We start from the raw sequence: 26,023 nt of genomic DNA, 5'->3' as shown, positions 1-26,023 counted from the left end.
AAAAGAAATGGCAGTTTAATTTCATATAAGTTTCCAAAAATTAAAATATTTATTTCTAATTATTCTCAAACCATCTGTTTGAAAATCCAGTCTAGAATTTTTCTAGGACCTTTAATTACCAATCTACATATTCTAATGAATATTTTATATCAATGACATTTCTCATATGTGAAACAAGAGGACTTCCTTTTTATTTTTACCAGGAGGTGATCTTCCTGCACTGTGCCACACACTTTGATATTCTCTAGATCTAAAACTCACATGATCATTCTCTAGATTTTTCCTCTGACAGGTACTTAGAGAAAATTTCAGAATGAAGCTGAGATACTAATGCTTATATATATATAATTAACAATATCTGGCTTCTTTTATTTATGTGCATATGTTTATCGAACACCCACAATATGAGGGATGACCGGCTAGGTACTGGGCACTATTGGAAGGAACAAAACAAACCTGGTCTTTGCTTTCATGAAGCTTATAGCTTAAAGGATGCAGAAGATAAATAATCACTTAAATGAAAATTATTATGTATGGCATGAATGAAATGTCTGGGGTGCTATAAGAGCAGTGACAGGGAGACTTGCTTTAGATTAGAGAGTCAAGGAAGGCCTTCTTGAAGAAGTCACTGAAGAATGCATAAGGGTTAAAGACAAGAGACTTAGACATTATATTGAGAGGATTCAAGTGTGTGTATTAAGATATCTAGGTTGAAAGAATGGAGGCAATAATGGAGAAGCAATATTTGCAGAAATGATGGCTGGAAACTTTCCAGGTTTGAAGAAAGATATGAGTTTATAGATGAAAGTGTCCTCTGAAACCTGAGCAGTATAGATTAAAAAAAAAAAATCACTCTTATCGGGACATGGACAATAGAATGCAAGGGGGTCAAACGTAGTAAGGGGAAACCAATTAGGAGGCTATGACAGTTGTCTGGTAGGAGATAGTGATGGCTTAGATGTATTGGTACATGGGGATATGGAGAAAAACAAAATTTCTGAGAATCACATAGAAAACTTTGAATAAATCACATAGAAAAAATAAATAAATAGGATTCAATGAGTGAGTGGATTAGGAATGAGAGAAAGGGGGGTGTCAAGATAGCCTCCAAGGTTTATGGCATGGACAACTGAGGAGATGGAGAAATGCCAGTTGTTAAGTTAGGGAAGATGGAAGCATGACCACATTTGGGGATCATCCCTGAATGCTTGAATTCAGTAGCTGCTGAGAATTACAAATGGGTGAATCAGGAAGCCAGGCCTCCTTGAAGTCCTTTGTGACTTAAAATATGGGATTTCCTGAGCTTCCCAATAAAGTTGATACCTAATTTTTATCTTGACATCATTCAAAAATCTGAGTCCACATCATGAACTACAGGGGGCTTGATTCCTTAAGAAGTAAGGTTTAAACACCTCTCGACTATTATTCCAGAGATCCTGGAGTAAATATAAGTTCTGTGGCTACATCACAGTGCAAGTTGGATGTGGGATTTCAATTCTTGGGTTTATAATTTATCTTCTCTGGGTTTATAATTTATCTTCTCTGGAAAATAAGAACATTTTCTTTTCTGTTGATCACAGGGGAGGGTTATGAGCCATAATTAAAGAACAGGTTGGAGCAGTGCTTTGCTCCTTTGTAACATCTGTCTAGGTTTGATCAGTGCTTCAGTATTTGCAATTGTAATGATCTGGTCATTTTCTTTCCCTATCTGCTCAGCATGCAGCACACATTGTAGAAGCTGTGATTCACAGGCTGGCTGTACCTCCTGCCGAGATCCAAACAAGGTCCTGCTCTTTGGGGAATGTCAGTATGAGAGCTGTGCTCCACAGTACTATCTTGACTTCTCCACGAAGATATGCAGAGGTAAAGCTCTTCCTGAACTATGCATTGATTCTTTTACTCAGTGAGCTCCCTTTACTATAAATGTCTGCTCCCCCACACTGGGAAAATACTGTCATATGTTTAGACTTTCTCTGGTGATAGCAAGAAGTCATCATGTATTATGAATGTATGTATGTAATTTTTTCTTTGTATGTAATTTATTTTTTGTTTTTTAAAGTTTATTTATTTTGAGAGAGAGAGCATGATCAGGGAAGGGGCAGAGAGCAAGGGGGAGAGAGACAATCCCAAGCAGGTTCTGCACCATCAATGCAGAGCCAGATGTGGGGCTCAAACTCACAAACCATGAGATCATGACCTGAGATTAAGAGTTGGCTGCTTAACTGACTACACCGCCTAGTCACCCCTGTATGTAATTTATTAATCAAGAAAATATTTTTTAATGTTTGTTTATTTTTTTAATTTTTTTTAACATTTATTTATTTTTGAGAGAGAGAAACAGAGCATGAGTGGGGGAAGGGCAGAGAGTGAGGAAGACACAGAATCCAAAGCAGGCTCCAGGCTTCAAGCTGTCAGCACAGAGCCTGACATGGGGCTCGAACTCACAAACCATGAGATTATGACCTGAGCCGAGGTCGGACGCTTAACCAGCTGAGGAACCCAGGCGCCCCTGTTTATTTTTTAATGTTTATTTGTTTTTGAAAGAGAGAGAGAGACAGAGCCTGAGCAGGGGAGGGGCAGAGAGATACACACACAGAATCTGTAGTAGGATCTTCGTTAGTCTCCAAGTATTTGTTGTTTTTCCAATTTTTTTCTTATAGTTGATTTCGAGTTTCATAGCATTGTGATCTAAAAATATGCATGGTATGATCTCGACCTTTTTGTACTCGTTGAGGGCTGTTTTGTGTCCCAGTATGTGATCTAGGAGAATATTCCATGTGCACTCAAGAAGAATGTGTATTCTGCTGCTTAAGGATCAAATGTTCTGAATATATCTGTTAAGTCCATCTGGTACAGCGTGTCATTCAAAGCCATTGGTTTCCTTGTTGATTTTCTGTTTAGATGATCTGCCAATTGTATAAGTAGGGTGTTGAAGTCCCCTACTATTATGGTATTATTATCAATGAGTTTCTGTATGTGATTAATTCATTTATATATTTGGGCGCTTTCATGTTGGGGGCATAGACGTTTACAATTGTTAGGTCTTCTTGGTGGATAGACCCCTTAATTATGATATAATGTCCTTCTTCATCTCTTGTTACAGTCTTTATTTTAAAATCTAGGTTGTCTGATATAAGTATGGCCACTCCAGTTTTCTTTTGGTGGCCATTAGCATGATAGATGGTTCTCCATCCAGGAGACACAGAATCTGAAGCAGACTCTAGGCTCTGAACTGTCAGCATAGAGCCTGATGTGGGGCTTAAACTCATGAACTGCAAGATCCTGACCTGAGCTGAAGTCAGACGCTTAACAGACTGAGCCACGCAGGTGGCCCTAATGTTTATTTATTTTTGAGAGAAAGAGAGAGAGAGAGAGAGAGAGAGAGAGAGAGCGGGGGGAGGCAGAGAGTGAGGAAGACACAGAATCCGAAGCTGGCTCTAGTCTAGCTGTCCGCACAGAGCCTGACACAGGGCTCAAACTCATGAACAATGAGATCATGACCTGAGCCATAGTTGGAACCTTAACCGACTAAGCATCTAGGTGCAAGAAAATATTTTTGAGCACCTACTGTGTGCCAACTATTGTGGCAGGTTTTGGTAATTAGACCAAAGGTGGCACACTGGAAACCCTCAGGTTGTAGTTGGTCTAAGACAGGGTTATTTTTGGTCCACCTAGTGTTCTAGTGTTTTAAATTTTTTAACTAATGCATTTTATATTTTATGTAATTTTTAATTTTTTATTTTAGAGAGCATGAGTAGGGGAGGGGCAAAGAGAGACTGAGAATCCCAAGAAGGTTCCACACCCAGTGCAGAGCCCAACATGAGGCTCAGTCCCACAACCTGTGAGATCATGACCTGAACCAAAATCAAGAGTCGGTTGCTGAACTGACTGAGCCACCCAGGCCCCCCTCATTAATGTGTTTTAACATGTAGAAGAATCACATACAAAGATTGAGATTTCCTGTCTCTTTTGAAAAAGCCAGATGATCTGGCCACCCTGGGTGTGTGTTTCCATAATGCAGCAGTTGGTCGCAGATGAGTAGGTCTTGTCCTGTTGCATCTTCAGATCACCACAGTCTCCAACCCTCCCTATCCTGTCACACCAGGCCTGGTTCATAGATTTATATGACTTTCCTGGGACCTGGAGCCACTTGCATTTACAACTCTAGATTGCTAGACTCTATGCTTAATGCTTATCTTATTTGTTCATCTCTGTCTAACAGACTGAAATGAGTAAAGGCATAGTCCTGTGCTCGAGGAGTTTATAAGGGGGCAGTTTCAAAAACCGAGTACCCTTTTCCTTGTTCTGTCAGTAGTTAGAATTCTTGGGGCTTTTGCTCTTTGAATGGCAGTGGTCAGCAAGGAGAAGAACAGAGGTAAAGGCTGGATTTTCCTTCTATTCCATTTCCCTTCTCCATTTGTCCATTCTACATATCTCCCATCTCTTAGCTGGGGCTCAGGTAGAGAGGCCAAACATCTATCACATATGCTGGTATGTTTTAAAGCTTTGCAAAATTGCACACTCTCTATTCCAAGGAATTCTCTTTGTAGTCAACTTAGGTGGTCTCTGGTGCTCAAGACCACAGAAGCTTTTCTGGTTTTTCCCTTCTAAACAGTGGTTGTCAGTACGTGGTGAAAAACAAGATTATCACGAATCCTCCATGTTGTAAATGATTTCATAACTTTGCTGGCAGTTTTCAAGGCTCTGCTTTAGTCATTTTCCCTCAGGAGTGATTCAGCCAAATAAATGAGCGGGATTAACTTTAGAAATCTTGGAAGCACGTGCACTGTCTTACACATTTACCTGCTTCTTTGGGCCTTAGAAATGTGGCATCAAGAAAGAGAGAAAGTGACTAATGAGAAGTTTCCTCAGTTCTCAGCTGGGAGGGGTGGTGGAGTGAGGATGTCCTGAGTGGAGAATGCTCTCCAAGAAAAAAAGTTCAGCAGCAAACATTTATTAAGCTGTTACTCTGTGCCAGGCACTGTGCTAACTCCTTTGCATTCATTCTCTCATTTACTCTGTGCAATAGCCTTATGAAATAGGTACTATTCTTGCCTCTGTCTTACAGATAGGGAAACTGAGGCTCAAATAACTTAAGGAAGATGTGTAAGACATGTGGATGAACAGTATCTAAGCCATGGCTTAAATGGAGACTTGTGTGTCTTCAAAACCCAAGTACTTAACCTATCTTGTCCCATCTTCCATGCATGAAGGACTTAGTTTGCCAGCTAGAACTTTGGCTCTCAGGCATGAGTTTTCTAGCTGCATCAGAGTTGCCTGGGCCTTTAAAAACCACAACAACTATGGGGCACTTGGGTGGTTCAGTCAGTTAAGCATCCAACTTTGGCTCAAGTCATGACCTCACAGTTCGTGAGTTCAAGCCCCTCATTGGGCTCTGTGCTGACAGCGCTGAGCCTGGAGCCTGCTTCAGATTCTGTGTCTCCCTCTCTCTCTGCCCCTCCCCAGCTCGTTCTCTCTCTCTCTCTCTCTCTCTCTCTCAAAAATAATAAATAAACATTTAAAAAACCCACAGCAACTATAACAACAACTATAATAATCATAAGAACAAAAACAATAGTGGCCCCACCATGTTTTCTTTTGCCTTAGTTCTTGAGACTAACTGAATAGTTCTGATGTTGGGCCTGATAATCTGTATTTCTAACAATCATTCTGGATCCCATGGGTGCAATTCCAAGGTTGGAACCCATGAGCACATTAACTCCTTGAAGTCAGAGTCTACCCACTTTTTCTACCCATCTTTTAGTGCTCTGCATTCCATAGGTGCTTACTGAGCAAAGAACATGTTAATGAGTCAGCTCTACTGCTAGGGAGATCTTCTGTGATTTCTGTAAGCCTCTTCTTTCTGGACTGTTCCTTTGTGCCCCATTTAATTCTAACATCAGTGGTTCTCTCTGTTGGATGGGTCAACACCTGATTTTTGAGAGGCAGGAAGCCAGGCAGCCAGCGTCAGTGGAGGCAGCAGATGCATTCTTAGCTGAGTTTCTGACATCACTTCACCTATTGAGCATTTGGAGGAGGTCTGGATTAGGTTTGCAGAGACAGATTGCCCACTCCCTGTAGCTGGCTTTGCATGAAGACACCATGGCACAGGAATAAAGAACTCTGGGGCTATGGAATAAGATTAAGTTGATCTGGCTCCTTGGCAGCCCTACTGACAAGCAGCCTGTGCACAAGCATGGAGTGATCCTTGTACATGCCCATGTCCAACATAATTAGGAAATACTAAACCTCAGAGCGGCGTTCCGGCTACTACAAGCAGAAACCTCGTTAGGGCTCACTTATCTGACATCTTTTATGTTGTCTTCACTTTACCCTTGTGGCTGCCAGCAGCATCCTCATAAATTAGTCGCTGGGACTGAGGGTGGACAGACGAAGGTGATCTAACATGGGCTTCCTTCCTAGAGTGTGATTGGAGTTGCAACGCATGCTCTGGGCCTCTGAGGACCGACTGCCTACAGTGCATGGATGGCTACGTTCTCCAGGACGGGGCCTGCGTGGAGCAGTGCTCACCATCCTTCTACAGGGACGTGGGCCTCTGCAGGAGTAAGTGTCTGGAGCCCCTGCTCTGTGCTGAAGCCAGGCTTCAGCCTCCTCTGGTTTTTACTGTTCTGACAAGAAGTCTGTGGCTAGTTTCCTTTCTGGCTTTGTATTTAATTTCTGGTTTCTTTCCTAAGAGTTTTTCTCTATTATAGCCAAAATGCCCCCTCTCTCCTTCCCCCATGTCCAGACACGATATTTGCTAAAATTTGAGGTCAGTATGGGAATCTTGGGGGTATATGGCCATGCAAACAGGTATAAGGTTTGGATTTCCTGAAACATTGAACAGTCCTGTCCTCTAGATGTAGAGGTGTGTGTACTCTGATCATTGGAGCACATGGAAGACCTGTGCTCACACGTCAGCCCTCTGAAGCCCTGAATGTACCGGATGTCTCACCACCACCTTCCTCTGAACCCCACCCCCTTGGGTCTTGATTTAACACCACAAGACCTTCTGACTCTGAACAACTCCCGCAAAGTGCACAGACAGTACTACTGGGATCATTCTTGGGAGACTCTGATAATTGACTGGATGAGTCAGGAAAGATGGACACTTCAGGCAAGAAAGCCATGGACTAGTTAATAATGATAATGGCTAATTTGTGTAGTTTCTAAGTTTGCCCAGTGTTTTCTGTTATTTACTTCGGTCTTTGCCCAGCGAGCTGGGTAGGACGATATGTCCACTCCCATTTAATGGGAGAGAGCATCAAGGCTCAGAGAATTTAATCTTTGATCCTAAATCATCCCCCTGGTAAGTAGAGCAGTAACAACCAGAAGCCTGGTTCCTGACTCCTCATCTTCTGCTTCGTCCAACACACTGGGTCATCTAACTGTTTGGCATCTAATGCTACCTCCCCACAAGGGCCAGGAGCCCCTTGGAAAGCCATACACAATTCTGTTGATTTGACTTTTGTCCTTCAGGGTGTAGCAATCACTGTCTCCAATGCCAAGGTCCCCACGAGTGCACTCGCTGTGAAGAGCCATTTTTCCTGTTAGAAGCCCAGTGTGTCCAGGAATGTGAGAAGGGGTACTTTGCAGATCACGCCAATCGCCAATGCGCAGGTAACTTGTGCTGAGTTCTCTGGAGAAAAGCGAGGGCCGCAAGTAAATCAGTGCGCTGATTCTCAGGTAACCAAGGACAATTTGAATTAAAAGCAGAATGAAAACCCAGGGAGCTCGGCCTAAGTAATTGATGGCTCCCCCTGCACATCTGCCAATTGCTGGTCAAATCGAATATAGAAGTGCAGGCCAATAATTCTCTTCCACAAATCAATATTGTCCCTAAAGGTCTTTATGGAAATGAAGTCAATATTTTATGGAATATAAGGCTTATATTGAACTAAGGTGAGGTATCCACTAAGAGTGGATTACCCCTGTTGATATGGGCACAGAATCTTCAGTGTATAGACTGAATTACCGCTGACCTTGATATTGGCACAATGCCCTTGAAGAAGAGGGTTTGTGAGGACGATTTAGTGAGACACACCGAACCTTTTGATCACACTAAAGTTAAACCCAAAGAGAGTTTCCTCAGTTTGTTTTCATCATTTCCTTTAAAACTTGGTACCATATACCCCACTTTGAAGAATATCTGGCCTGTAAGAATGATGCCATTCCCCTGGCATGGCATTTTACCTTTCACCAGATTCCTCTGTCTGCATGAGCTTGTTTAATACCCACAATGACTTGGTGGTGAAACATGGCAGGCACTATGAATCCTGTTTTATAAGCAAAAAAAAAAAAAAAAAAAAAAAAGGAGAGAGAGAGAGAGAGAGAGAATGGCTTAAGCAAGAGAGAGAATGGCCAAGCAACATAAAATCAGTTATTAAACCCAAGTTTTCTGATGCCAGTCCAGGGCCCTTTACACTATACTATACCACCTCTCTATAATAAAATCTCTACTAAGGAAGCAGAAAAACTTGGGAGTAAACACTCGATTTGTAGTTTATTGACTTGACCCAAGGAAATAATCCTATGGTCCTTTAAAGAGCTTATTTTCCCCATGCATTTAAAATAGTAATAACAGTAACAATAACAACAGCAACAACAACAATAATAATAATAGAATAGTAGTGGTATTAGTAGTATAGCTGAGTCCTAGGCACACAAAAGTCTAGTCTCTTCACATAATAAAACATGTAATCCTCCCAACAGTTATTTGCATTAGGTATTATTTCTATCCCATTTTTAAGACAAGAAAATCACCCCACAGATGGTTAAAGGAACTTGCCCGAAGTGGACAGCTGGTAAGTGGTAGAGGAGGAATGGAACCCAGCGAGGGCCTATGCTCTTAGGCACCATAAACCACCTCCCTTACAAGTCAATATGGTCAATTTTGTAAACAATCCACTTATGTGCAACAATTTCACATCACAGTGCATAAAGTGAAAGTGATGATCTGTGTTCACTTTCCTTCAGAGGGTAGATGGGTTCCTTGTGAGATTCTAGAGGAGATTCCTTTTTGCTGTAGTTGGGAGTCATGTGCTATCACTCTTTATTTCTCTGTCACTGGTGGCCCTAGCTGAGTGTCTGTGCCTTTCACGTGCCTCACTTAGTGTGTCCTTTCCTTGACAGCCTGCCCTCGAGCATGCTTACAGTGCAGCGGCAGGGACCGGTGTCACCTCTGTGACCATGGGTTCTTTTTGAAGAGTGGCCTTTGTGTTTCCAACTGCATTCCTGGCTTCTCTGCCCACTCTAATGAAACGTGCACTGGTAAGTGCTTCCCATCTGATGGTCTGGTGTATTAACCTGCCATTTCTCTATGCAAAGGCTAAGTCTGCAGATACAGTTGGCTCATGTGATACAAAATACAGGATTCTCATTCTGGGAATGCTAAGAAATAAGGGACTATCTGTAGGACATAGGCATTGTGGAAATGCAATTTCTAAGATCTTTGGGAAAAAGAAATAGTGTGTGCCATGAAAGTACCAACTATCAGATCAGAAATTTGGCAGAAAACTGTGACACAGTGGGGTTCCTGGGTGGCTCAGTCAGTTAAGTGTCCGACTCTCGGTTTCGGCTCAGGTCATGATCTCAGAGTTTTGTGTGTTCCAGCTCCACGTTGGGCTCTGTGCTGGCAGTGCAGAGCCTGCTTGGGATTCTCTCTCTCCCTCTGTCTCTGCCCCTCCCCTGCTCACACTGTCTCTGTCTCTCTCAAATAAATAAACTTAAAAAAAAAAAATAAGAAGGCGATATTAAAGGAGTGGAGCTAGTTTTATCCAACACATCAATGGATACTTCACCTTACAACAAAAGAGAAGCAAATTTACATTTAGTCTTAAATTGGAGCCCCAAAGTTTTATAGATAAATGAAGTTAAAGGATTATATAATAGTTGAGCATTCCTCAGCTTTTGAGTGTCCTTTATCAATAACATGAGGCATATTTTAATACCCGTAGTCAATCATATTTTCCGTCTCTAAATTTCTGACCTCTGAAGATACTAAGACTTCCCATGGGAAAAAGATATATTTGGCTTATTTTATTGGGACCTTTCTGGAAACCCCAAGTACTTGAGAGTCAGCCTACTCCTCTTGGGACATGGTACAAGTCAGCTTGTGAAAACGAATTCCACTTTCATTAGAGTAATCTTACAGTAGAAGTAGTTCCCTTGAAACTTGCCATTCCCAAACTGTCCTGTCTGACCTACTTGCAGAAGGAAACACTAATAATTAAAGTCCAGGCAAAACAGCTTGCAGGAGACAGGATGCAATTATCATCATGATTGGATATTCATCCATCAGATGTTTCCTATGGACAAAGATGGGAAAATTTTATTTTACTTTATATTATTTTATTTTACTTATTTTTTAAATATAATTTATTGTCCATCAGTGGAAGAATGGATAAAGATGGGACATTTTTAAAACAAAGTGTATATACTTTACATGAATTCTGAATATAAGCCACTTATAATCATACTTCATTATAGATTAACTGGTACTGTTCTAGCAAATGGTATCAGACACTTACTTCTTTTCTTACCCTTAATGGGTCTGAAGGCCAGATGGGATGGATGAATTAGGTTATAACTGTTGCTCTCAAACCTAGAAGTCCATTAGGATTGCCTGGGGAGCTTGTAAAATCACTAAGGTTCCCACCCCAGAACATTTAAGTCAGAATCTCTGATGGTGGAGCTCAAGTATTGGTACTGTTTTAAAAGATCCCTGTATGATTCTTTATTGTTATTATTGACATATAATTCACATACCATAGAATTCACCTTTCAAAGTACACAGTTCAGTGGTTTTTAGTATATGCACAAAGTTATACAACCATCACCATTATATAATGACAGGACATTTTATTCATCCTAAAAAGAAATCCAGTAACTGTTAGCAGTCTCTGTCTAGCGCTCCCTTGCCCCAGTTCTTGGCAGCCTTTGATCTACTTTCTGTCTCTGTGGGTTTAACTATTCTAGACATTTCACATAAATGGAATTGTACAATATGTGGCTTTTTACGTGTGGCTTTTTTCACTTGGCAATAATATTTTCAAGGTTCCTCTATATTGGAAGATGTGTCAGTACATCATCCCTTTTTATTGTTTAATAATATTCCATTGTATGGATATACCATAATTTATTTATTCATTCACCAATTGATGGACATTTGGGTTCTTTCCACTTTTGGGTTATTATGTATAACATTGCTATGAACATTCAGGTACAAGTTTTTATGTGGACATATGTGTTCAGATCTCTTGGGTATATGCCTACGAGTAGAATTACTGGTGAGGAACTACCAAACTGAACCCTTTTACATTCCTACCAGCAACGTATGAGATTTTCAATTCATCCACATCCTCAGGAACACTCTTTATTGTCCTTTATAGTGGGTATGAAGTGGTATCACATTGTGGCTTTGATTTGCATTTTCCTGACGACTAATGAATGACATTGAGCTCCTTTTCATGTGCTTATTGGCCTTTTGTATATCTGCTTTTGAAAAACGCGATTCAAATTCTTTGCCTATTTTTAAACTGGGTTACTTGTCTTTTATTGACTTGTAAGATGTATATATTTCAGCTACAAGTCCGTTTTCAGATATATAATTTGCAAACATTTTCTCCCATTCTATCAATTGACTTGTTTACTTCCTTACTGGTGTCCTTTGAAGGACTTTGGTCCAATTTATCTTTTTTTTTCTTTTGTCACTTGTACTTTTTGTGTCATATCTAAGAAAGCATTGCCTAATTTAAGCTCACAAAGATTTTCTCCTATATTTTTTAGAATTTTATGTTTAACATTGATATTTTATGTTATTTTCATATGTATCCTGGGGTGAGAACCACTGGATTAGAAGGAGGCTTATGGTCTACAATAGCCTAGAGTCTCATTTCTTTTTTTAAATTTTTTTTTTTTAACGTTTATTTATTTTTTTGGGACAGAGAGAGACAGAGCATGAACGGGGGAGGGGCAGAGAGAGAGGGAGACACAGAATCGTAAACAGGCTCCAGGCTCTGAGCCATCAGCCCAGAGCCTGACGCGGGGCTCGAACTCACGGACCGCGAGATCGTGACCTGGCTGAAGTCGGACGCTTAACCGACTGCGCCACCCAGGTGCCCCTAGAGTCTCATTTCTGAATGAACATTACAAATCTATTTATTAAAAAATAAAAAATCCTTGGGGTACCTGGGTGTCTCAGTCGGTTGGACGTCCAGCTTCTGCTCAGGTCATGTTCTCACGGTTCATGAGTTTGAGCCCCACATTGGGCTCTGTGCTAACAGCTCAGAGCCCAGAGCCTGCTTCAGATTCTGTGTCTCCCTCTCTCTCTCTCTGCCCCTCCCCTGCTCAAACTCTCTCTCTCTCTCTCTCTTTCTCTCTCTCTCTGTCTCTCTTAAAAATAAACAGTAGAGGAAAAATTTTAAAAATAAATAAATAACTTTATCAGTGAATGTACCAAGTCTGACCTTTGGGTTCATATGTTTTCCAGGCAAAATACACATGCCTAGTCTTCATGTGAATGGCTCTCTCACCCTTGCAATTGGTGCCATGAAGCCACTGGATTTTCCCCTTCTGAATGTCCAGGATCAGGATGGCAGGGTGGAAGACCTCCAGTTCCATGTTGTGAGCACTCCCACCAATGGTCAGCTAGTGCTCTCAAGGAATGGAAAAGAGGTTCAGCTTGACAAGGCTGGCCATTTTAGCTGGAAAGATGTGAATGAGAAAAAAGTGCGTTTTGTGCACAGCAAAGAAAAACCCAGGTGACTCAGTGTTCTGTTGTTTTCCTCCTGCATCCTTTCCATCGGTGCTTTGCGCCCCCGCCCCCACTTCTCAATAGCTATCCCCTCTCTTCTGGGGAAGATCGATACTCCACAAACGCCATCGCTTTCAGCTGCCTGTCATCATTTCACTGTAATTGCTCAGAGAGTGTGCTTCTGTTAGAGGCGTTTTCATTTTATCACATAATTATGGGTAATTCTCTGATGTGACAGGAAAGTTCCTAGTACAATTACCCAGTTTTTTGGCCCAGCAGAAACAAAACTGGTTATCTACCCAGATTGCTACAGCTGCTTCTTCAACATTAAGGTAATATACTGGGAGTGAGGAGTGACTAGAAGATGGAGCACATACTTTTAAAAGTGTTATATGGTTCCTAGAATTTCAGAGTTGGAAGGAAGCTAAGAGTCACAACTTTTTATTATCCACTTTATGGGATTAATTGTGGTTAATTTTTAAGCCTGATCTAGTTTTCCTCTGATTCCTAGCACACTTCTGGCTGTCTTCCTCACCCCAGCTGACATATGCTTCAGGAATGCAATTGAATGTTAACATTAACCCAAGAATATAGAGTCATATAATTAGCAGAGTAAATCTGCTAAACAGAAATCAGAGAATGCACCCCAAAGATTAGCCCCGTGGATTATCCTTCATCCTGCTCGGCTTCATTAGTGCAGATAATTCAGAGTAGACTGTATATGTTAAAAATGGACCGAAATATTCACAGTGAATATTTTCTACTGTCAACACTAGAGATTTTTTTTTTATTATTATTTTAAGGTTTTGGTTAGGAGATAGGTGGGGAGAAAAGCAAATGGCCCTTTCTCTATTCCATTTCAAAGCCAGAACCTCAGAAGACCATCTCAAAGGAATAAGAATAACTAATATTTACTGAGTTCTGACTTTGACGCAGGCATTGTGTTAAACACTTCGTGTGAACTATGTATATTTATGTTCCCAGTCTACAGATAGGGAAACAGTCCTCAAGAGTATAATCAAAGCCAAGTCTCCAATCAACAGCTGGTTCCCCGACTCCACAACCCATGCCTTTAGCCACTGATTTCTGCCTTCCTAATAATACTAGGAATAATGGGCACACTTCCATCTGCAAGGGGCAAATGATCATTGTATAGAGAAGTATTGCTACAAGGGTGGGGCTTCAGACTCAGGTATCTGATGCCATAGACTCACTCTTCAGATTTATACACCATGTCCTGCATTCATTTTGCTTTAAGTGTAGTTCTTAATTGTTTGCATCACACACACACAGAGGCACGCACGTGTGCACACGCGCACACACACAACGTCCATACCTGTAGTGTTTTGCCTTTGAATGTCTTGTGAAAGGTGAGTAAAGTTCATAAAGCTCCCCAGACAACCAAAGTCAACCCTCATGTCTATTCCACCTCTTCAATCTATCATCACGTGTTTTCTTCCAGAGTCAGCTCTGCAGCCCTAAGTGGGACAAAGAATGGCAACAATTTTTCAGGGAATTCTTGCAGCACTGTTTTTATTCTTGGTGTACCCATTTTAGCATTGGATTTTCTTCATCTAAAAATTTAAACGAAAGAAAGAATGAGAGAATAGCAAAACAAGATTGGTAGTAATTCATGAAAAAAAGGAAATTCTGTAAGTTGTGGAGTGATACAAAAACAAAAGGGGCAACTTGCCACATAGGTTTATGATTTTGTTTTTTTCCTCATGAAAATCTGACCATGATTCTTTAGGACTGGATTCCTTTGGGGTCAGAATGCTCCTGTGGAGTACAAGACAACCTGCAAATATGGCCATAGTGGCCATGGCAAGTTGGCATTCTGGGATCCTAAGCACTTATTGGGACCTCAGTGCTACCAAAAAGTCATTTTTCCCCAGTACATTGGGAGTAACCACACCTGCCTCCTTCTTTCTGTTGCTTCCATCATTTGCTTTCTCTGGAAGTTTGGAGCTGGGAGTGAAGAGAGACAGGATTTAAATGGGTTGGAACTTCAAGGGGAGGATGAAACAGGAGGGAAGGCAAGATTTACTTCTTTAAAAACAAATCAGGTTTATTGAGATATAATTTGGGTTCAACAAAATTCCCCATCTTAAAGTGTACTGTTCTAGGAGTATCAACTAATGCATATATTCTTACAGTCTGAAGACTACAACTGCAATCAAGATATAAACAGTTTCGTCACCCCCTCCCCCTGAAAATCTCCATTTTGCTGCTACTCCCTTCCTGCCAGTCTGTAGCAACCACTAATCTGTTTGTTACTCTTATAGTTTTGCCTTTTCTGAAACGTCATGTGAATGGAGTCATACAGTATGTTTCTGGTTTTTGCCATAATGCTTTTGAGATCCATCCACATTATTTCATGTTTCAGTAGTTAATTTCAAAAATACCTTTTGAAGAACCTTTAAAATAATGGTCCCTATAGTCAACCAGAATTCAAAACTGCTCATAGTGCATTAATCACATATCTTAACAGCCTCCCATGAGTTCTGTGCTTGGTTTGGCTTTGAAAGTGGGTAACTCCTACCTTCCCTACCAGTTGTCTCTGAAGCTGCTGGAACAACACTCTTACAGGAAGTAAAAACCACAGCAAAGAATCAACCTTATTTTGTTTCATTAATTAGTACTGTTTCGTTGCAGGTAATGAAAGTTAGCTTGAACTAGATTCAGCAAAATTGTAAGGCTTGTTATAACATTGCAGGCATGGCTCAGCTCTTTAACACAACAAGGGCAACTGGGCTTCCAGGGTGAGCCTAGAAGCTAGAACCAGGAATGGAAAGCAGGACTCAATTCTTCCTCTTGTCTCTGTGGCTCTTTGCTCCAAGGCTTAATATATCTCCTACCTACAGGCAGGCTTGGTAGACGATGGCTTCTGCATAGTCAAATGGGAGCTCTCAGGCCAGTTGCAAATTTCCAGAGAATAATCAGCCATCTTTACCTAGTCCAGTCCACATTGAATGTGTATGTGTGTGGCTGGAGTGGGGGAGGCAGGTAAATAGAGTCATGTAATACAAAACATTGCAAAATCCTTCACACGGGCCCACTCACATGATTTGAGAACAGGTTGGAGAGAGGGTCTGTAGGGAAGAGGGAATCATTGAGAGCTAATCAGGGACTATGATAAGTTCCTTTGCATTCTCCAATTTAACCATTAGCCATCACTATATTACTAACCTGTCTTGGGCTAACAACTGATTTTTCAACTATGTATATATTTATTTTAGAGAAATCTAAAATAAAGTTTATGTAATTGTTATATTGAGATCAAGAGATACCCAGTAGTTTTACCTGTATGGCCCTATATTCATCTTCATCTGGTTATTTTTATTTACAGGATGAATATTATATCACTGTAGTGGTTTGATCCTAATTCTTACATGCACATAACCTGAAAATATTTTTATTCTTTGTTTTGCTAGAGACTAATGACTGCATTTTCTCATTCCTTTCTTGGGCACTTCTTTTAGGAAAGGTTACTTTTCCCTGAAAATTAGTGACCAGCAGTTCTTCTCTGAGCCACAGCTGATCAACATACAAGCATTTTCAACACAGGTAATAACAATGCCACACAATTAATAATTGCATGTGCCTACTAATTCTGATGCACGAATCAAGGCTAAATCAAGTTTTAGCAAATATGAGCTAAATCAGTCTTGTTTCACTTTTCCCATGAAATAACACTGGAGTAACTCTTAGTACTTGTGGGTAAGAACAACAGCAACAACAACTAACTACTAATACATTCGATAGAACCCTTTGTAGTGTTTTTCATTTAATCATAACAGCCCTGTGAGGTGTTGTTATCCCCAGTTTACCGATAGGAATCTAAAGTCACAGGGAGGTTAAGTAACTCGTCTATGGGAATATAGCTAACAAAGAGCCAAGATTTGTACCCAGAAAATCTGGCTCCAGACCACTACTTTATAGTGCCTTACGTTACTATACTGAATCTGATCTCAGCCCCTCAAAATAATTTGAAACCGTTCCAGTTGTTAAGACTTTCTTAATCTTAGGTAAATGAGTTTGTTTTGCCTAAATATTTCTGTCTCAGAGATACAAAATTATGTTCAGCCACTTTTGCCTTTCATATAGCTGGATTGTGTTTTAGTCAGTTTGCAGTAGGTACAGCATCTTATTAAGGATCTACTTAAATGAGGTGCCAGTGTGGTCATCAGCCAAACAGAAGTCTTGAAGAAATCATGGTAGATGCTATAAAACTCAGTGTGATGGCTCTTCTGTTCTCCTCACTCATCTTTGTCAACTTGCAGTTGTGTGTCCAGAATACACGTAGTGGTAGATGCTCTGAGTAACTGAGCTTGAGGGATTGAATAGCTGAAATGGGCAGAGAGTAGGTAGATAGATACAGTCTTAAGCTGTGAACTGCAAGCTAGTATGATATCAGCATGGGGAACCAAGACTACTGCAATATCCAGATCTCAGTAGAGTGTTAGTCGTGATTCAAGGAAGGACATGAGATCATTGTTTTCAAACTGACATATATATATATATATATATAATTTCAGTGTGTGTGTGTGTGTGTGTGTGTGTGTGTGTGTGTGTGTGTGTATTTTTAATTTTGGGTGCAAAAATGAAAAGACCATGGATTGTGGATGATAATAGACATAACCCACAAGTGGCTCCTAAATGGTGTTCATAGGCCAGCTCAGCATTTCTTGATAGCATTCTTACTTCATAGTTGACAGTTGAGGAATGGTTAGAAGTCGATCCAAAGTTAAATTGACCTCACTGCTGGGCTAAGAGTATGAATTTTGTTTTAATTAAAACCAAAACATGTGATCTCTAAATATGGACCAGAGGGCCACATTAGGACTGTCTGACTTAGATGTTTCTCAGTACTTAAGCTCAGAAGTTTTGCTCTTTTTATTTGTGTTAATATAGTTGCTTCTAATTAGGTGAATTAGAGACGTAGGGTAGGTACTGGCAAGTGACTTTCCCATCTGAGATGGTGGGTTCCCACAGTTCCAATTTTTGTCTTCTCCAAATCAGGTGAGTAGATAGTGACAGCATTTTTAAATTTTATTTATTATATGAGAAACTTTTTTCATTTTAACTTTTTTAAGATGGAATTTTAGAAATGAGTTTTAGCTTATTTTTGTTCCTTTACATTCCTGTGATATTTCAATATGGTCTTGAGCCTCCCTGAGATTTTCTCATGTAAGTTAATTTGATCTTTTCCATTTATGGATGTTGACATCACCTTTTGACCTCGCCTTTTTCAGAACCCAAGGGCCATTCATTCCCACGTATGTAAAATCACAACTTCTGCATTCTCACTGGGGATATCTGAGGAGTAGCTGTCATCTAGCCTCCTACTATGTGATTATTATAATAACATCTTAGTTAGACATTACTTTAATAGATATTAAAGTTTCCAGGAGGCCAGGAGGGGTAGTTTTAAAAGGAAGCCATTTGGATTAAAGAAGGCAATGTGCTGAGAATAGTCCTAGATGGTTCAACTTCAAACAATATAAAAAACTAAGATCATGTTTTCTTTGGCTTCTGGCCTCCATTTTTTTTGTTTTGTTTTGTTATTTCTTTCTGTTGTGGTTCATTAACTTTGATCTTTATGAAAGGATATTTTATTTGCTTACTGAAGTTGGTGAGGGGAAACCTGATAATCCTAAGAAAAACATATTAAAATTTGCCATGTGAATTAACCAGGTGGTTGCTTTACTGAGACTGTGATCTTATCAGGCTTTATAAGCTGAGTTGGGGTGGGCCCTTCAAGATATGGATGAGTTAGCATTAAAAAGTACTGTATGTGGATGGAACTAGAGTGTATTATGCTAAGTGAAATTAATCAGAGAAAGACAAATAACATATGACTTCACTCATACGAAGACTTTAAGACATAGAACAGATGAACACAAGGGAAGGGAAGCAAAAATAATATAAAAACAGGGAGGGGGACAAAACATAAGAGACCCTTAAATAAGGAGAACAAACAGAGGGTTACTGGAGGGGTTGTGGGAGCAGGGATGGGCTAAATGGGTAAGGGGCATTAAGGAATCTACTCCTGAAATCATTGTTGCACTATATGCTGACTAATTTGGATGTAAATTAAAAAAATAAAATTAAAAAAATAAAAAACAAAAAACAAAACAACTACTGGCCAGGGCCAGAAATTGCATGAACTCAGAATCAGAAGTACCGTAGCCAAAGTCAGCATACTGCAGTGTGGCCCAGAGTAAAGTGCTCAACTCCCAACACAGGTGCAAAAATTCCGTATCTCTTACTATTCTCTTTTGGAAGCAGACAACTGGTTGGGTTCCCTGACTCTGGGCTGATCTCAGCTATAATGCAGGGGATATAGTATGAATCAAGATAGCAGAGACTTCTAAGATTTAGCAGCAAGCAGCTCACCTTGATTGCCTCTGGTGAATACTATGGCCTTGAAATGGCTTTGAGAAGCCTCTAGAACCAGCAGTGTGAAGTAATCTCACTTGCTTTGATTACTATGACTGACCACACCTCTGACAAATACTTTGACTATGCAACAGTGTGGCACTTTGCTGGAGCATCAAGAGTTCCTTTAAAAACATAGAATTATCAATTCGGTTGCGCAAAGCTGCATCTAGTCCACAGGATTGTCCTCTCTTTTCCTGCTAAATGACTTCTCCTCCTTCCCTTCAACTCCTAGGCCCCCTACGTGCTGAGAAATGAGGCCCTCCATATTAACAGAGGAGAGAGAGGAACCATCACTACCCAGCTGCTTGACATCCGAGATGACGACAACCCACAGGATGTGGTGGTCGAAGTGCTTGATCCTCCACTTCATGGCCAATTGCTCCAAACACTTCAGTCCCGTGCAACCCCAGTCTATCAATTCCGGCTGGATGAACTCTCCAGGGGCCTTCTCCACTATGCTCATGATGGCTCTGACAGCATATCTGATGTTGCAGTCTTGCAGGCCAATGATGGACATTCCTTCCAAAATATACTCTTCCACGTGAAGACTGTGCCCAAGGTAGGTGCCATTCCTAGAGCAGCAATTTTCTTACACCTAGATGCGAAGTTTTGTTGATATTATTTTACAGTATTCATGTTTTGCAGTTAAGATATGGATAGTTATCTATTCAAACATTTATTAACCATCTATTATGGAAATACTCAGGACATTCTAAGATTAATAAAACACGTTACCCATCTCGAAGAGCACTATCTATTTTGTTGGGAGCACCCTTCTCTACACAAGGGCAACTTTTGTACCTTTATGTTGACTTGCTGCCATAAAAAATGCCTTGTTGTCCACTGATCCTTTTGTCTCCTGCCTGATCATAAGAATCAAGTACACCCCTGTTTTTGTCTGCCCTTCTACAGCAGCTCATGCTATGTGAAGCTCATAGTCCGGTTATCATAATGAATCAAAAAGGACGAGTGCAGCCATTCTATTAAGCCAACTGAAGTAGGATGAGGGAACTCTTTCCTGTAGTAATCATAGGAATCCTTGTCGGTCTGAGTCATTCCCATGACACCTCCATATGTTTTTGCCATATCCACAAACATCTTTTCTTTTAGTTTATTTATTTTGAGAGAGAGAGCATGAGTAGGGGAGGGCGAGATAGAGAGAGAAAGAGAGAGAGAGAATCCCAAGCAGGCCCCATGCTGTCAAGTGTAGAATCTGAGGCAGGGCTCAAACCCATGAACTGTGAGATTGTGACCTGAGCCAAAGTCCTGAGTTGGACACTTAACCAACTGAACCACCCAGGTGCCCCTGCCCCCCACTAACACCTTTTCTGTTATTTACTTAATATTTTTCTTTGTATCCACTTTTTTTGTGTGTGGCTTCTTTGTAACAAATAATGAATATGAGATTATGGGCTTAATGTATAATTATACTTTTTTCTAAAATATGAAAATTAATACCTAAAAATTTTTAAAAATATTCATCCATGTAGTGCATAGAATGTTCCAGGATACTATTAATGGGATGGCTACCATGTTTTGGGAAATACTGAGCTAATCCATGCTAGATCCAAAAGACTTATTGCAAAACATTTTCAAAACCATTTATTACTTGATGATATTTCACTAGAAGCTATTTTTTGCATTATAGCAAAACTGGCTCTTTCTCATGGTGGTAGATGGAAAGACTTATCATTTTTATTGAACTTTTCATTCCAAGTATCAGTTGCCACTGAAGTGTCATTAATGATTAGCGGGAGAAATTGATTTGCTGAAGACAGCTTAGAAATGACTTGTCACTTTCTCACCAACGATCACTCAAAATTTGCGATGGATCCTTGTGAAGGTGAACAGCTGAATGTAACCTAGTCTCTGGCTAGTTTCTTAGGCTGTTGTCTCATGATTTGCAGCTGCTGAAAACAGCGATGGTGGCATGAGATAGATGGGAGCAAGTGAAGGCTGATTATGAGATAGAGTTGGCAGGTAGCCACCTTGTAGCTAATCCTAATTATCACCCTCTTGCAATCGCCTTGGGAGATGAGGTTTAGTTCTGAAGAGATGAAGTCTAGACAGAATCAGAAAGTTTCTTTTCTTCTTCCTTGGTTTTCTTCCAAAGATTGTTATGGGATTTCAGCGCAACATTAGCAGCCGCCTTTCCTAGAGTGCTCTCAGTCTCCACGTTTGGAGCTCGGTTCAGTGTATGGCACTGTCATTTTGTATGCTATAGCCCAAGGTTGAAGGGTATTTCTAGGATTTTAGCTGCTTTGACTACAAAAACAAAACAAAGAAAATAAAATTTTAATTTATAAATAAGGCATAAGCACAGATCTCGAGTATCCTTGTAGTGCTTATAACTTGGGATCCGTGTTGGTATTTACAGGGTCTGTCCCTCCTCCTTCCTCCTGCCATCACTCTATCTCCTACAGTGTTGTGCTTGCCTGTCCATCAGATGAAATAATGGCTTCTGAGCCAATGAACTGGGATAATGAAACCAGTGACCAGAACGTCAGCATCTATCAAGATGTACTAATAAGTTTGACACTGTAATACTGATATTTTACAAATACATCCTATATTTCCTCTCAGGAGTTCAAAGTACTTCTTCATATCTATTCTACTGATCTTTACAATATCTTAGTGAAGGAGGTTAGAACAGAGGCCATGTGACCTTATTCCTTCTAAAGGAAATTCTATGGGTGGGAGGTATTTTTGTTTGTTTTGCTTTTAACCTTTATTGGGCACTAATGCTTGATATAAATTATTTCATTTGATGTTCACAGTCACTCTGGGGTACTTGTACAATTATTATCTCTAATTTTCCAGAAAAGGAAACTGGAAAAAAAAAGTTTAAAAACATTGTTCAAAGTTTAAAAATGTTTATTTTTCATTAAAGTGTTTAGTGCCAGGGCGCCTGGGTGGTTCAGTTAGTTAAGTGGCCAACTTTGGCTCAGGTCATGATTTTCCGTGAGTTCGAAACCCGCCTCGGGCTCTGTGATGACAACTCGGAGCCTGGAGCCTGCTTCAGATTCTGTGTTACCCTCTCTCTCTGACCCTCCCCTGCTCCCACTCTTTCTATCAACAATAAATAAACATTAAAAAATATATATATATATGTATGTGTGTGTGTGTGTGTGTATATATGTGTGTATATATATATACACATATATATATATATATATATTTAATGCCAGAGCCGCGATTTCAACTCAAGTGTATTCTGGCTCATCACATTTAACCCACGTGGCTTTTTTCATTCTAGTCCATATTTTTCAATGTTTTAGACATATATATTCTGATCCCCCTAATGGACAGAATGGAGACAGCAATTTTTTTCATTTTCACAATATCCTATCCAAGCAATCTGGGCACTAAGCCTTCTGGAATCTTCCCTCTTGACTCACTACATCTTGTTACAAGTGAAGCTATTTATAATCATAAGTCTACTGGAGCCCAAGAAGAAAAAAATTGCCTCAGCTATTAATGGCTTCCAATAGATACATAGTCAGACATGATCGATTTCATTCTGATAGCCATTTCTGAAGATGGGCATCCAAGTCCTTACCCTGTGGCAGCCTGCGTATTAAATTTGGAGATAGGCCAGTTACTGGCTGATGTCTAGCCGGTGGCTTAAGTGGAGTGGCTAAGGGGTTTAGGTCTAATTCCTGGTGAATGGATGTACAAATTAATCCCAGTGTTGTTCAATAGAAAACGTAACCTGGTAATACGGATGGAAAGAGAGGGAGGGATAGAAAAAGCGAACTTTGTGGGAGCAGGAACTATTTCCGTTTTCCTCTCTTGAGCCAGGCACCTTGTAAGAGTTTAGTACATTTTTAAAAATTTTTCTTAATGTTTATTTATTTCTGAGAGAGAGATACAGAGTGTAAGTGGAGGAGGGACAGAGAGAGAGGGAGACACAGAATCCGAAGCAGGCTCCAGGCTCTGAGCTGTCAGCACAAAGCCTAATGCGGGGCTTGAACTTGCAGACCGCGAGGTCATGACCTGAGCTGAAGTTGGACGCCCAACCGACTGAGCCACCCAGGTGCCCCGAGTTTAGTACATTTTTGTTGGATGGATAGATAGGTGGGGGGATGCAACAGCTTGAGTGAGGCTGGTTCTCATGTTCCTACCTTTGAATCCATCTCTTGTGTCGGATGTGAAGCCTTCAGGGCACCTCTGCTGATGTCAGGTGGCCTATCTGGGACTAAGGGTAGGAGCTATCAGTTCCACTCTTGGTTCTCCAGTTCTACATCACTTCTTTCCAACTTTTATCCTTGGCCTGGCAGTGAGGAAATTTGACTGTTACCCTCCAGGCTTGTGGTGAGTCACTGAGGAGAAAATAGACTCAGGACTGATGTTGAAACATGCTCTCTTGGGGGTAGGAGGCAAAATAAATCAAAGAGATTAGAAGGTAATAAAGAATGCTCTGCTGAACAGGCTCTCATTAATTGGGCGGATTACCAAACCTGAGCCTGCTAGAGATATGATTTTAAAGCAATTTGGTGTCTAATAAGGGCTAAAATGTGAGCAGGGAAAAGTCATGCTTTTTGGTGGTTTTCTCTCCACTGTTGGGCTTTAAAGAAATTACCCTCTTTTTCGTTAATGAAGACATCTCTGGAAAATCATGCCTCTTTTTCCACTTTGGCAATAAGTCTGATGATCTTTGTGACCTCGTTTGTTGACTTTGGGCAATTTATTTTCTGCAACTGGGTAGTGCTTTGATGTTAAAAGCCCCAAGTATCATGCTAGGAACTAGATGGAAAATTTTGTTGCTAAGAGTCCTCTTGGGCTGTTTGAACTTGGTAAGGCCCATGTGCGGCGAAAAGCCCTGTTGTGCTTTCCCTCAGTTTTCTTAAAACTTGTCCCCCCAGTTGTTGTTTTGCAGAGATACCATTTGATAATAAGGGTGCTTGCGACAATTATAAATATGGCAGGAATGTTAATTTTTTTAACAAGAGTCTGTCTAATGCATCAACAACTAAATCTCTACCATGTGTCAGGGTTTCACCTTTTATGGACTTGTTTAACTTGTTGATTTTGGCATCTTGGAAGATGCATCGCTCAGAGTATATGCTCAAAAAATGGTTGTTGATTACAAAATTTTGTTTATAAAGTGGTTGAAATCTACATGGAGAAGAGGTTCTATATTCTTGACCTGAAGGAACAGAGCTTCTGAGGAGCATGCATACACTGGCAAACACAAAAACAGTCCAATTATCTTTCCATCCCTTACCTGGTAAATAGCATTTAAGATTCACCTTCTATGCACCATCCTATGTGATCCTTCCCTAAAATCCACAATGTCCTATAAGACTGCATTCTAAAAGCTATGACATAAATGAGTCTTTGCAAATTAAGGCATATTTTTACAGAATAAATTGATGTTAGGATTGCTGTTATATCCAATTGTCATTTTCTATTTGATTAAGTTTAAAAATCTTTTAGTTTGAATAGTTTGGCCTGGGGTTGGGGTACACTATCATTTGAGATCATCATTTATGTCCCAACATTTATTTTAGGGAGGTAAGTTTTCATTTTATTTGTGAGATTTTCCTCCTAATGATAGAAGCTTAGGCCCTTACTTCTGGTTTACAACATTAATATTTTTATTTGTAATACAATATATAATGGCTAAACTTTATTGCCAGCATTTCTGTATGCCCATTGTTCTATGAAATGAATCAGAAGAACTATTTAATTTAAAGTACTCTTTTGATCATGCCCCCATAATCCCTGTTTGGGATTTCATTGCTTTCTAATATGGTACCCTGAAGGGCATATAAAACTTCACTAGGCAGGAGATTATTCAACTCATGTTATGGCTAATTTCTTCAGTTCACAGGGATATATGCATCATTGTTCAGAAAAAAAAAAAAAACTACAAGTAGATAAAGAAATTGCAAAGTGTCAGAATCATTGGGGGAAATGAGGTTAAAATTTGGCTTTTCTGGACACTTTAACTGTAGAAAAGATGGTGTATAGCCTTCTATTCATCTCTTCTTGAATCGTCCCTGGACTCTCTCCCAGAAGAAAGAAAATGATAAAACCATCTTCATCAAAATATGAGTGGGAAGAATTACACTTCTTTCCCTTAGACAGTTGTCTGTTTCTTCTTAAGTATTGTAAACAAATAATTCAGAAACAGAGGCATTTATATTATCTGGTGATAAATATAAATATTGTAAAAGGCCTGTCTGTGGGGTTTCAGGAGAACCACTCTAGCTCCATCACTGTATCTATCCTGAGCTGTGCTTCTCCTGATTTAGCATGACTCCACATCCCCTGGGGATTGTGTTTAAATACAAGTGGAAATTCATCAAACTAAAAAGCTACACAGCAAAGCAAACAACCAAAAGAATGAAAAGGCAGCCTGCTGAAGGGGAGAAAGTGTTTGAAACCATATATCTGATAGGGATTAATATCTAAAATATTTAAGGAACTCTAACAACTCAATAGCATCATAATCCTCCTCCTCCTCCTCTTCCTCCTCCTCCTCCAATTAAAAAGTGGGCTAAGGGGGAGCTTGGGTGGCTCAGTACATTGAGCATCTGACTTCGGTTCATGTCATGATCTCACAGTTTGTGAGTTCGGGCCCCATATAGAGTTCTCTGTTGTCAGTACACAGCCCGCATCAGATCCTCTGACCCTTTCTCTCTCTGCCCCTCCCCCACTCATGCACACTATCTCTCTCTCCCTCTCTCTCTCTCAAAAATAAATAAACATTTTTTTTAAAAGTGGGCTAAGGATCTGCATAGACCTTTCTCAAAGGAAGACATACAATGGCCAAAGGTACATGAAAAGGTGCTCAACATCACTCATCATCAGGGAAAT

At 40.2% G+C, this 26,023-nt stretch overlaps 1 protein-coding gene across 1 annotated transcript in view; it reads left to right on the top strand.

Moving 5' to 3' along the window:
• The window catches only part of FRAS1 (Fraser extracellular matrix complex subunit 1), a 421,505-nt gene that overhangs the window by 259,692 nt on the left and 135,790 nt on the right, over positions 1-26,023 (top strand). Inside the window, exons 23-29 of the mRNA XM_040480456.1 lie at positions 1,717-1,863; positions 6,424-6,564; positions 7,480-7,620; positions 9,133-9,270; positions 12,491-12,761; positions 16,237-16,321; positions 19,431-19,757. Coding sequence (XP_040336390.1) covers positions 1,717-1,863; positions 6,424-6,564; positions 7,480-7,620; positions 9,133-9,270; positions 12,491-12,761; positions 16,237-16,321; positions 19,431-19,757 — 1,250 coding nt within the window. The remainder of the gene's footprint in view (positions 1-1,716; positions 1,864-6,423; positions 6,565-7,479; positions 7,621-9,132; positions 9,271-12,490; positions 12,762-16,236; positions 16,322-19,430; positions 19,758-26,023) is intronic.

The sequence above is a fragment of the Herpailurus yagouaroundi genome, unplaced genomic scaffold (assembly GCF_014898765.1).
Source record: "Herpailurus yagouaroundi ecotype Mexico unplaced genomic scaffold, PumYag 28, whole genome shotgun sequence".
NCBI classification, from domain to species: domain Eukaryota; kingdom Metazoa; phylum Chordata; class Mammalia; order Carnivora; family Felidae; genus Herpailurus; species Herpailurus yagouaroundi.
This window is presented reverse-complemented; position numbering and strand designations above follow the sequence as displayed.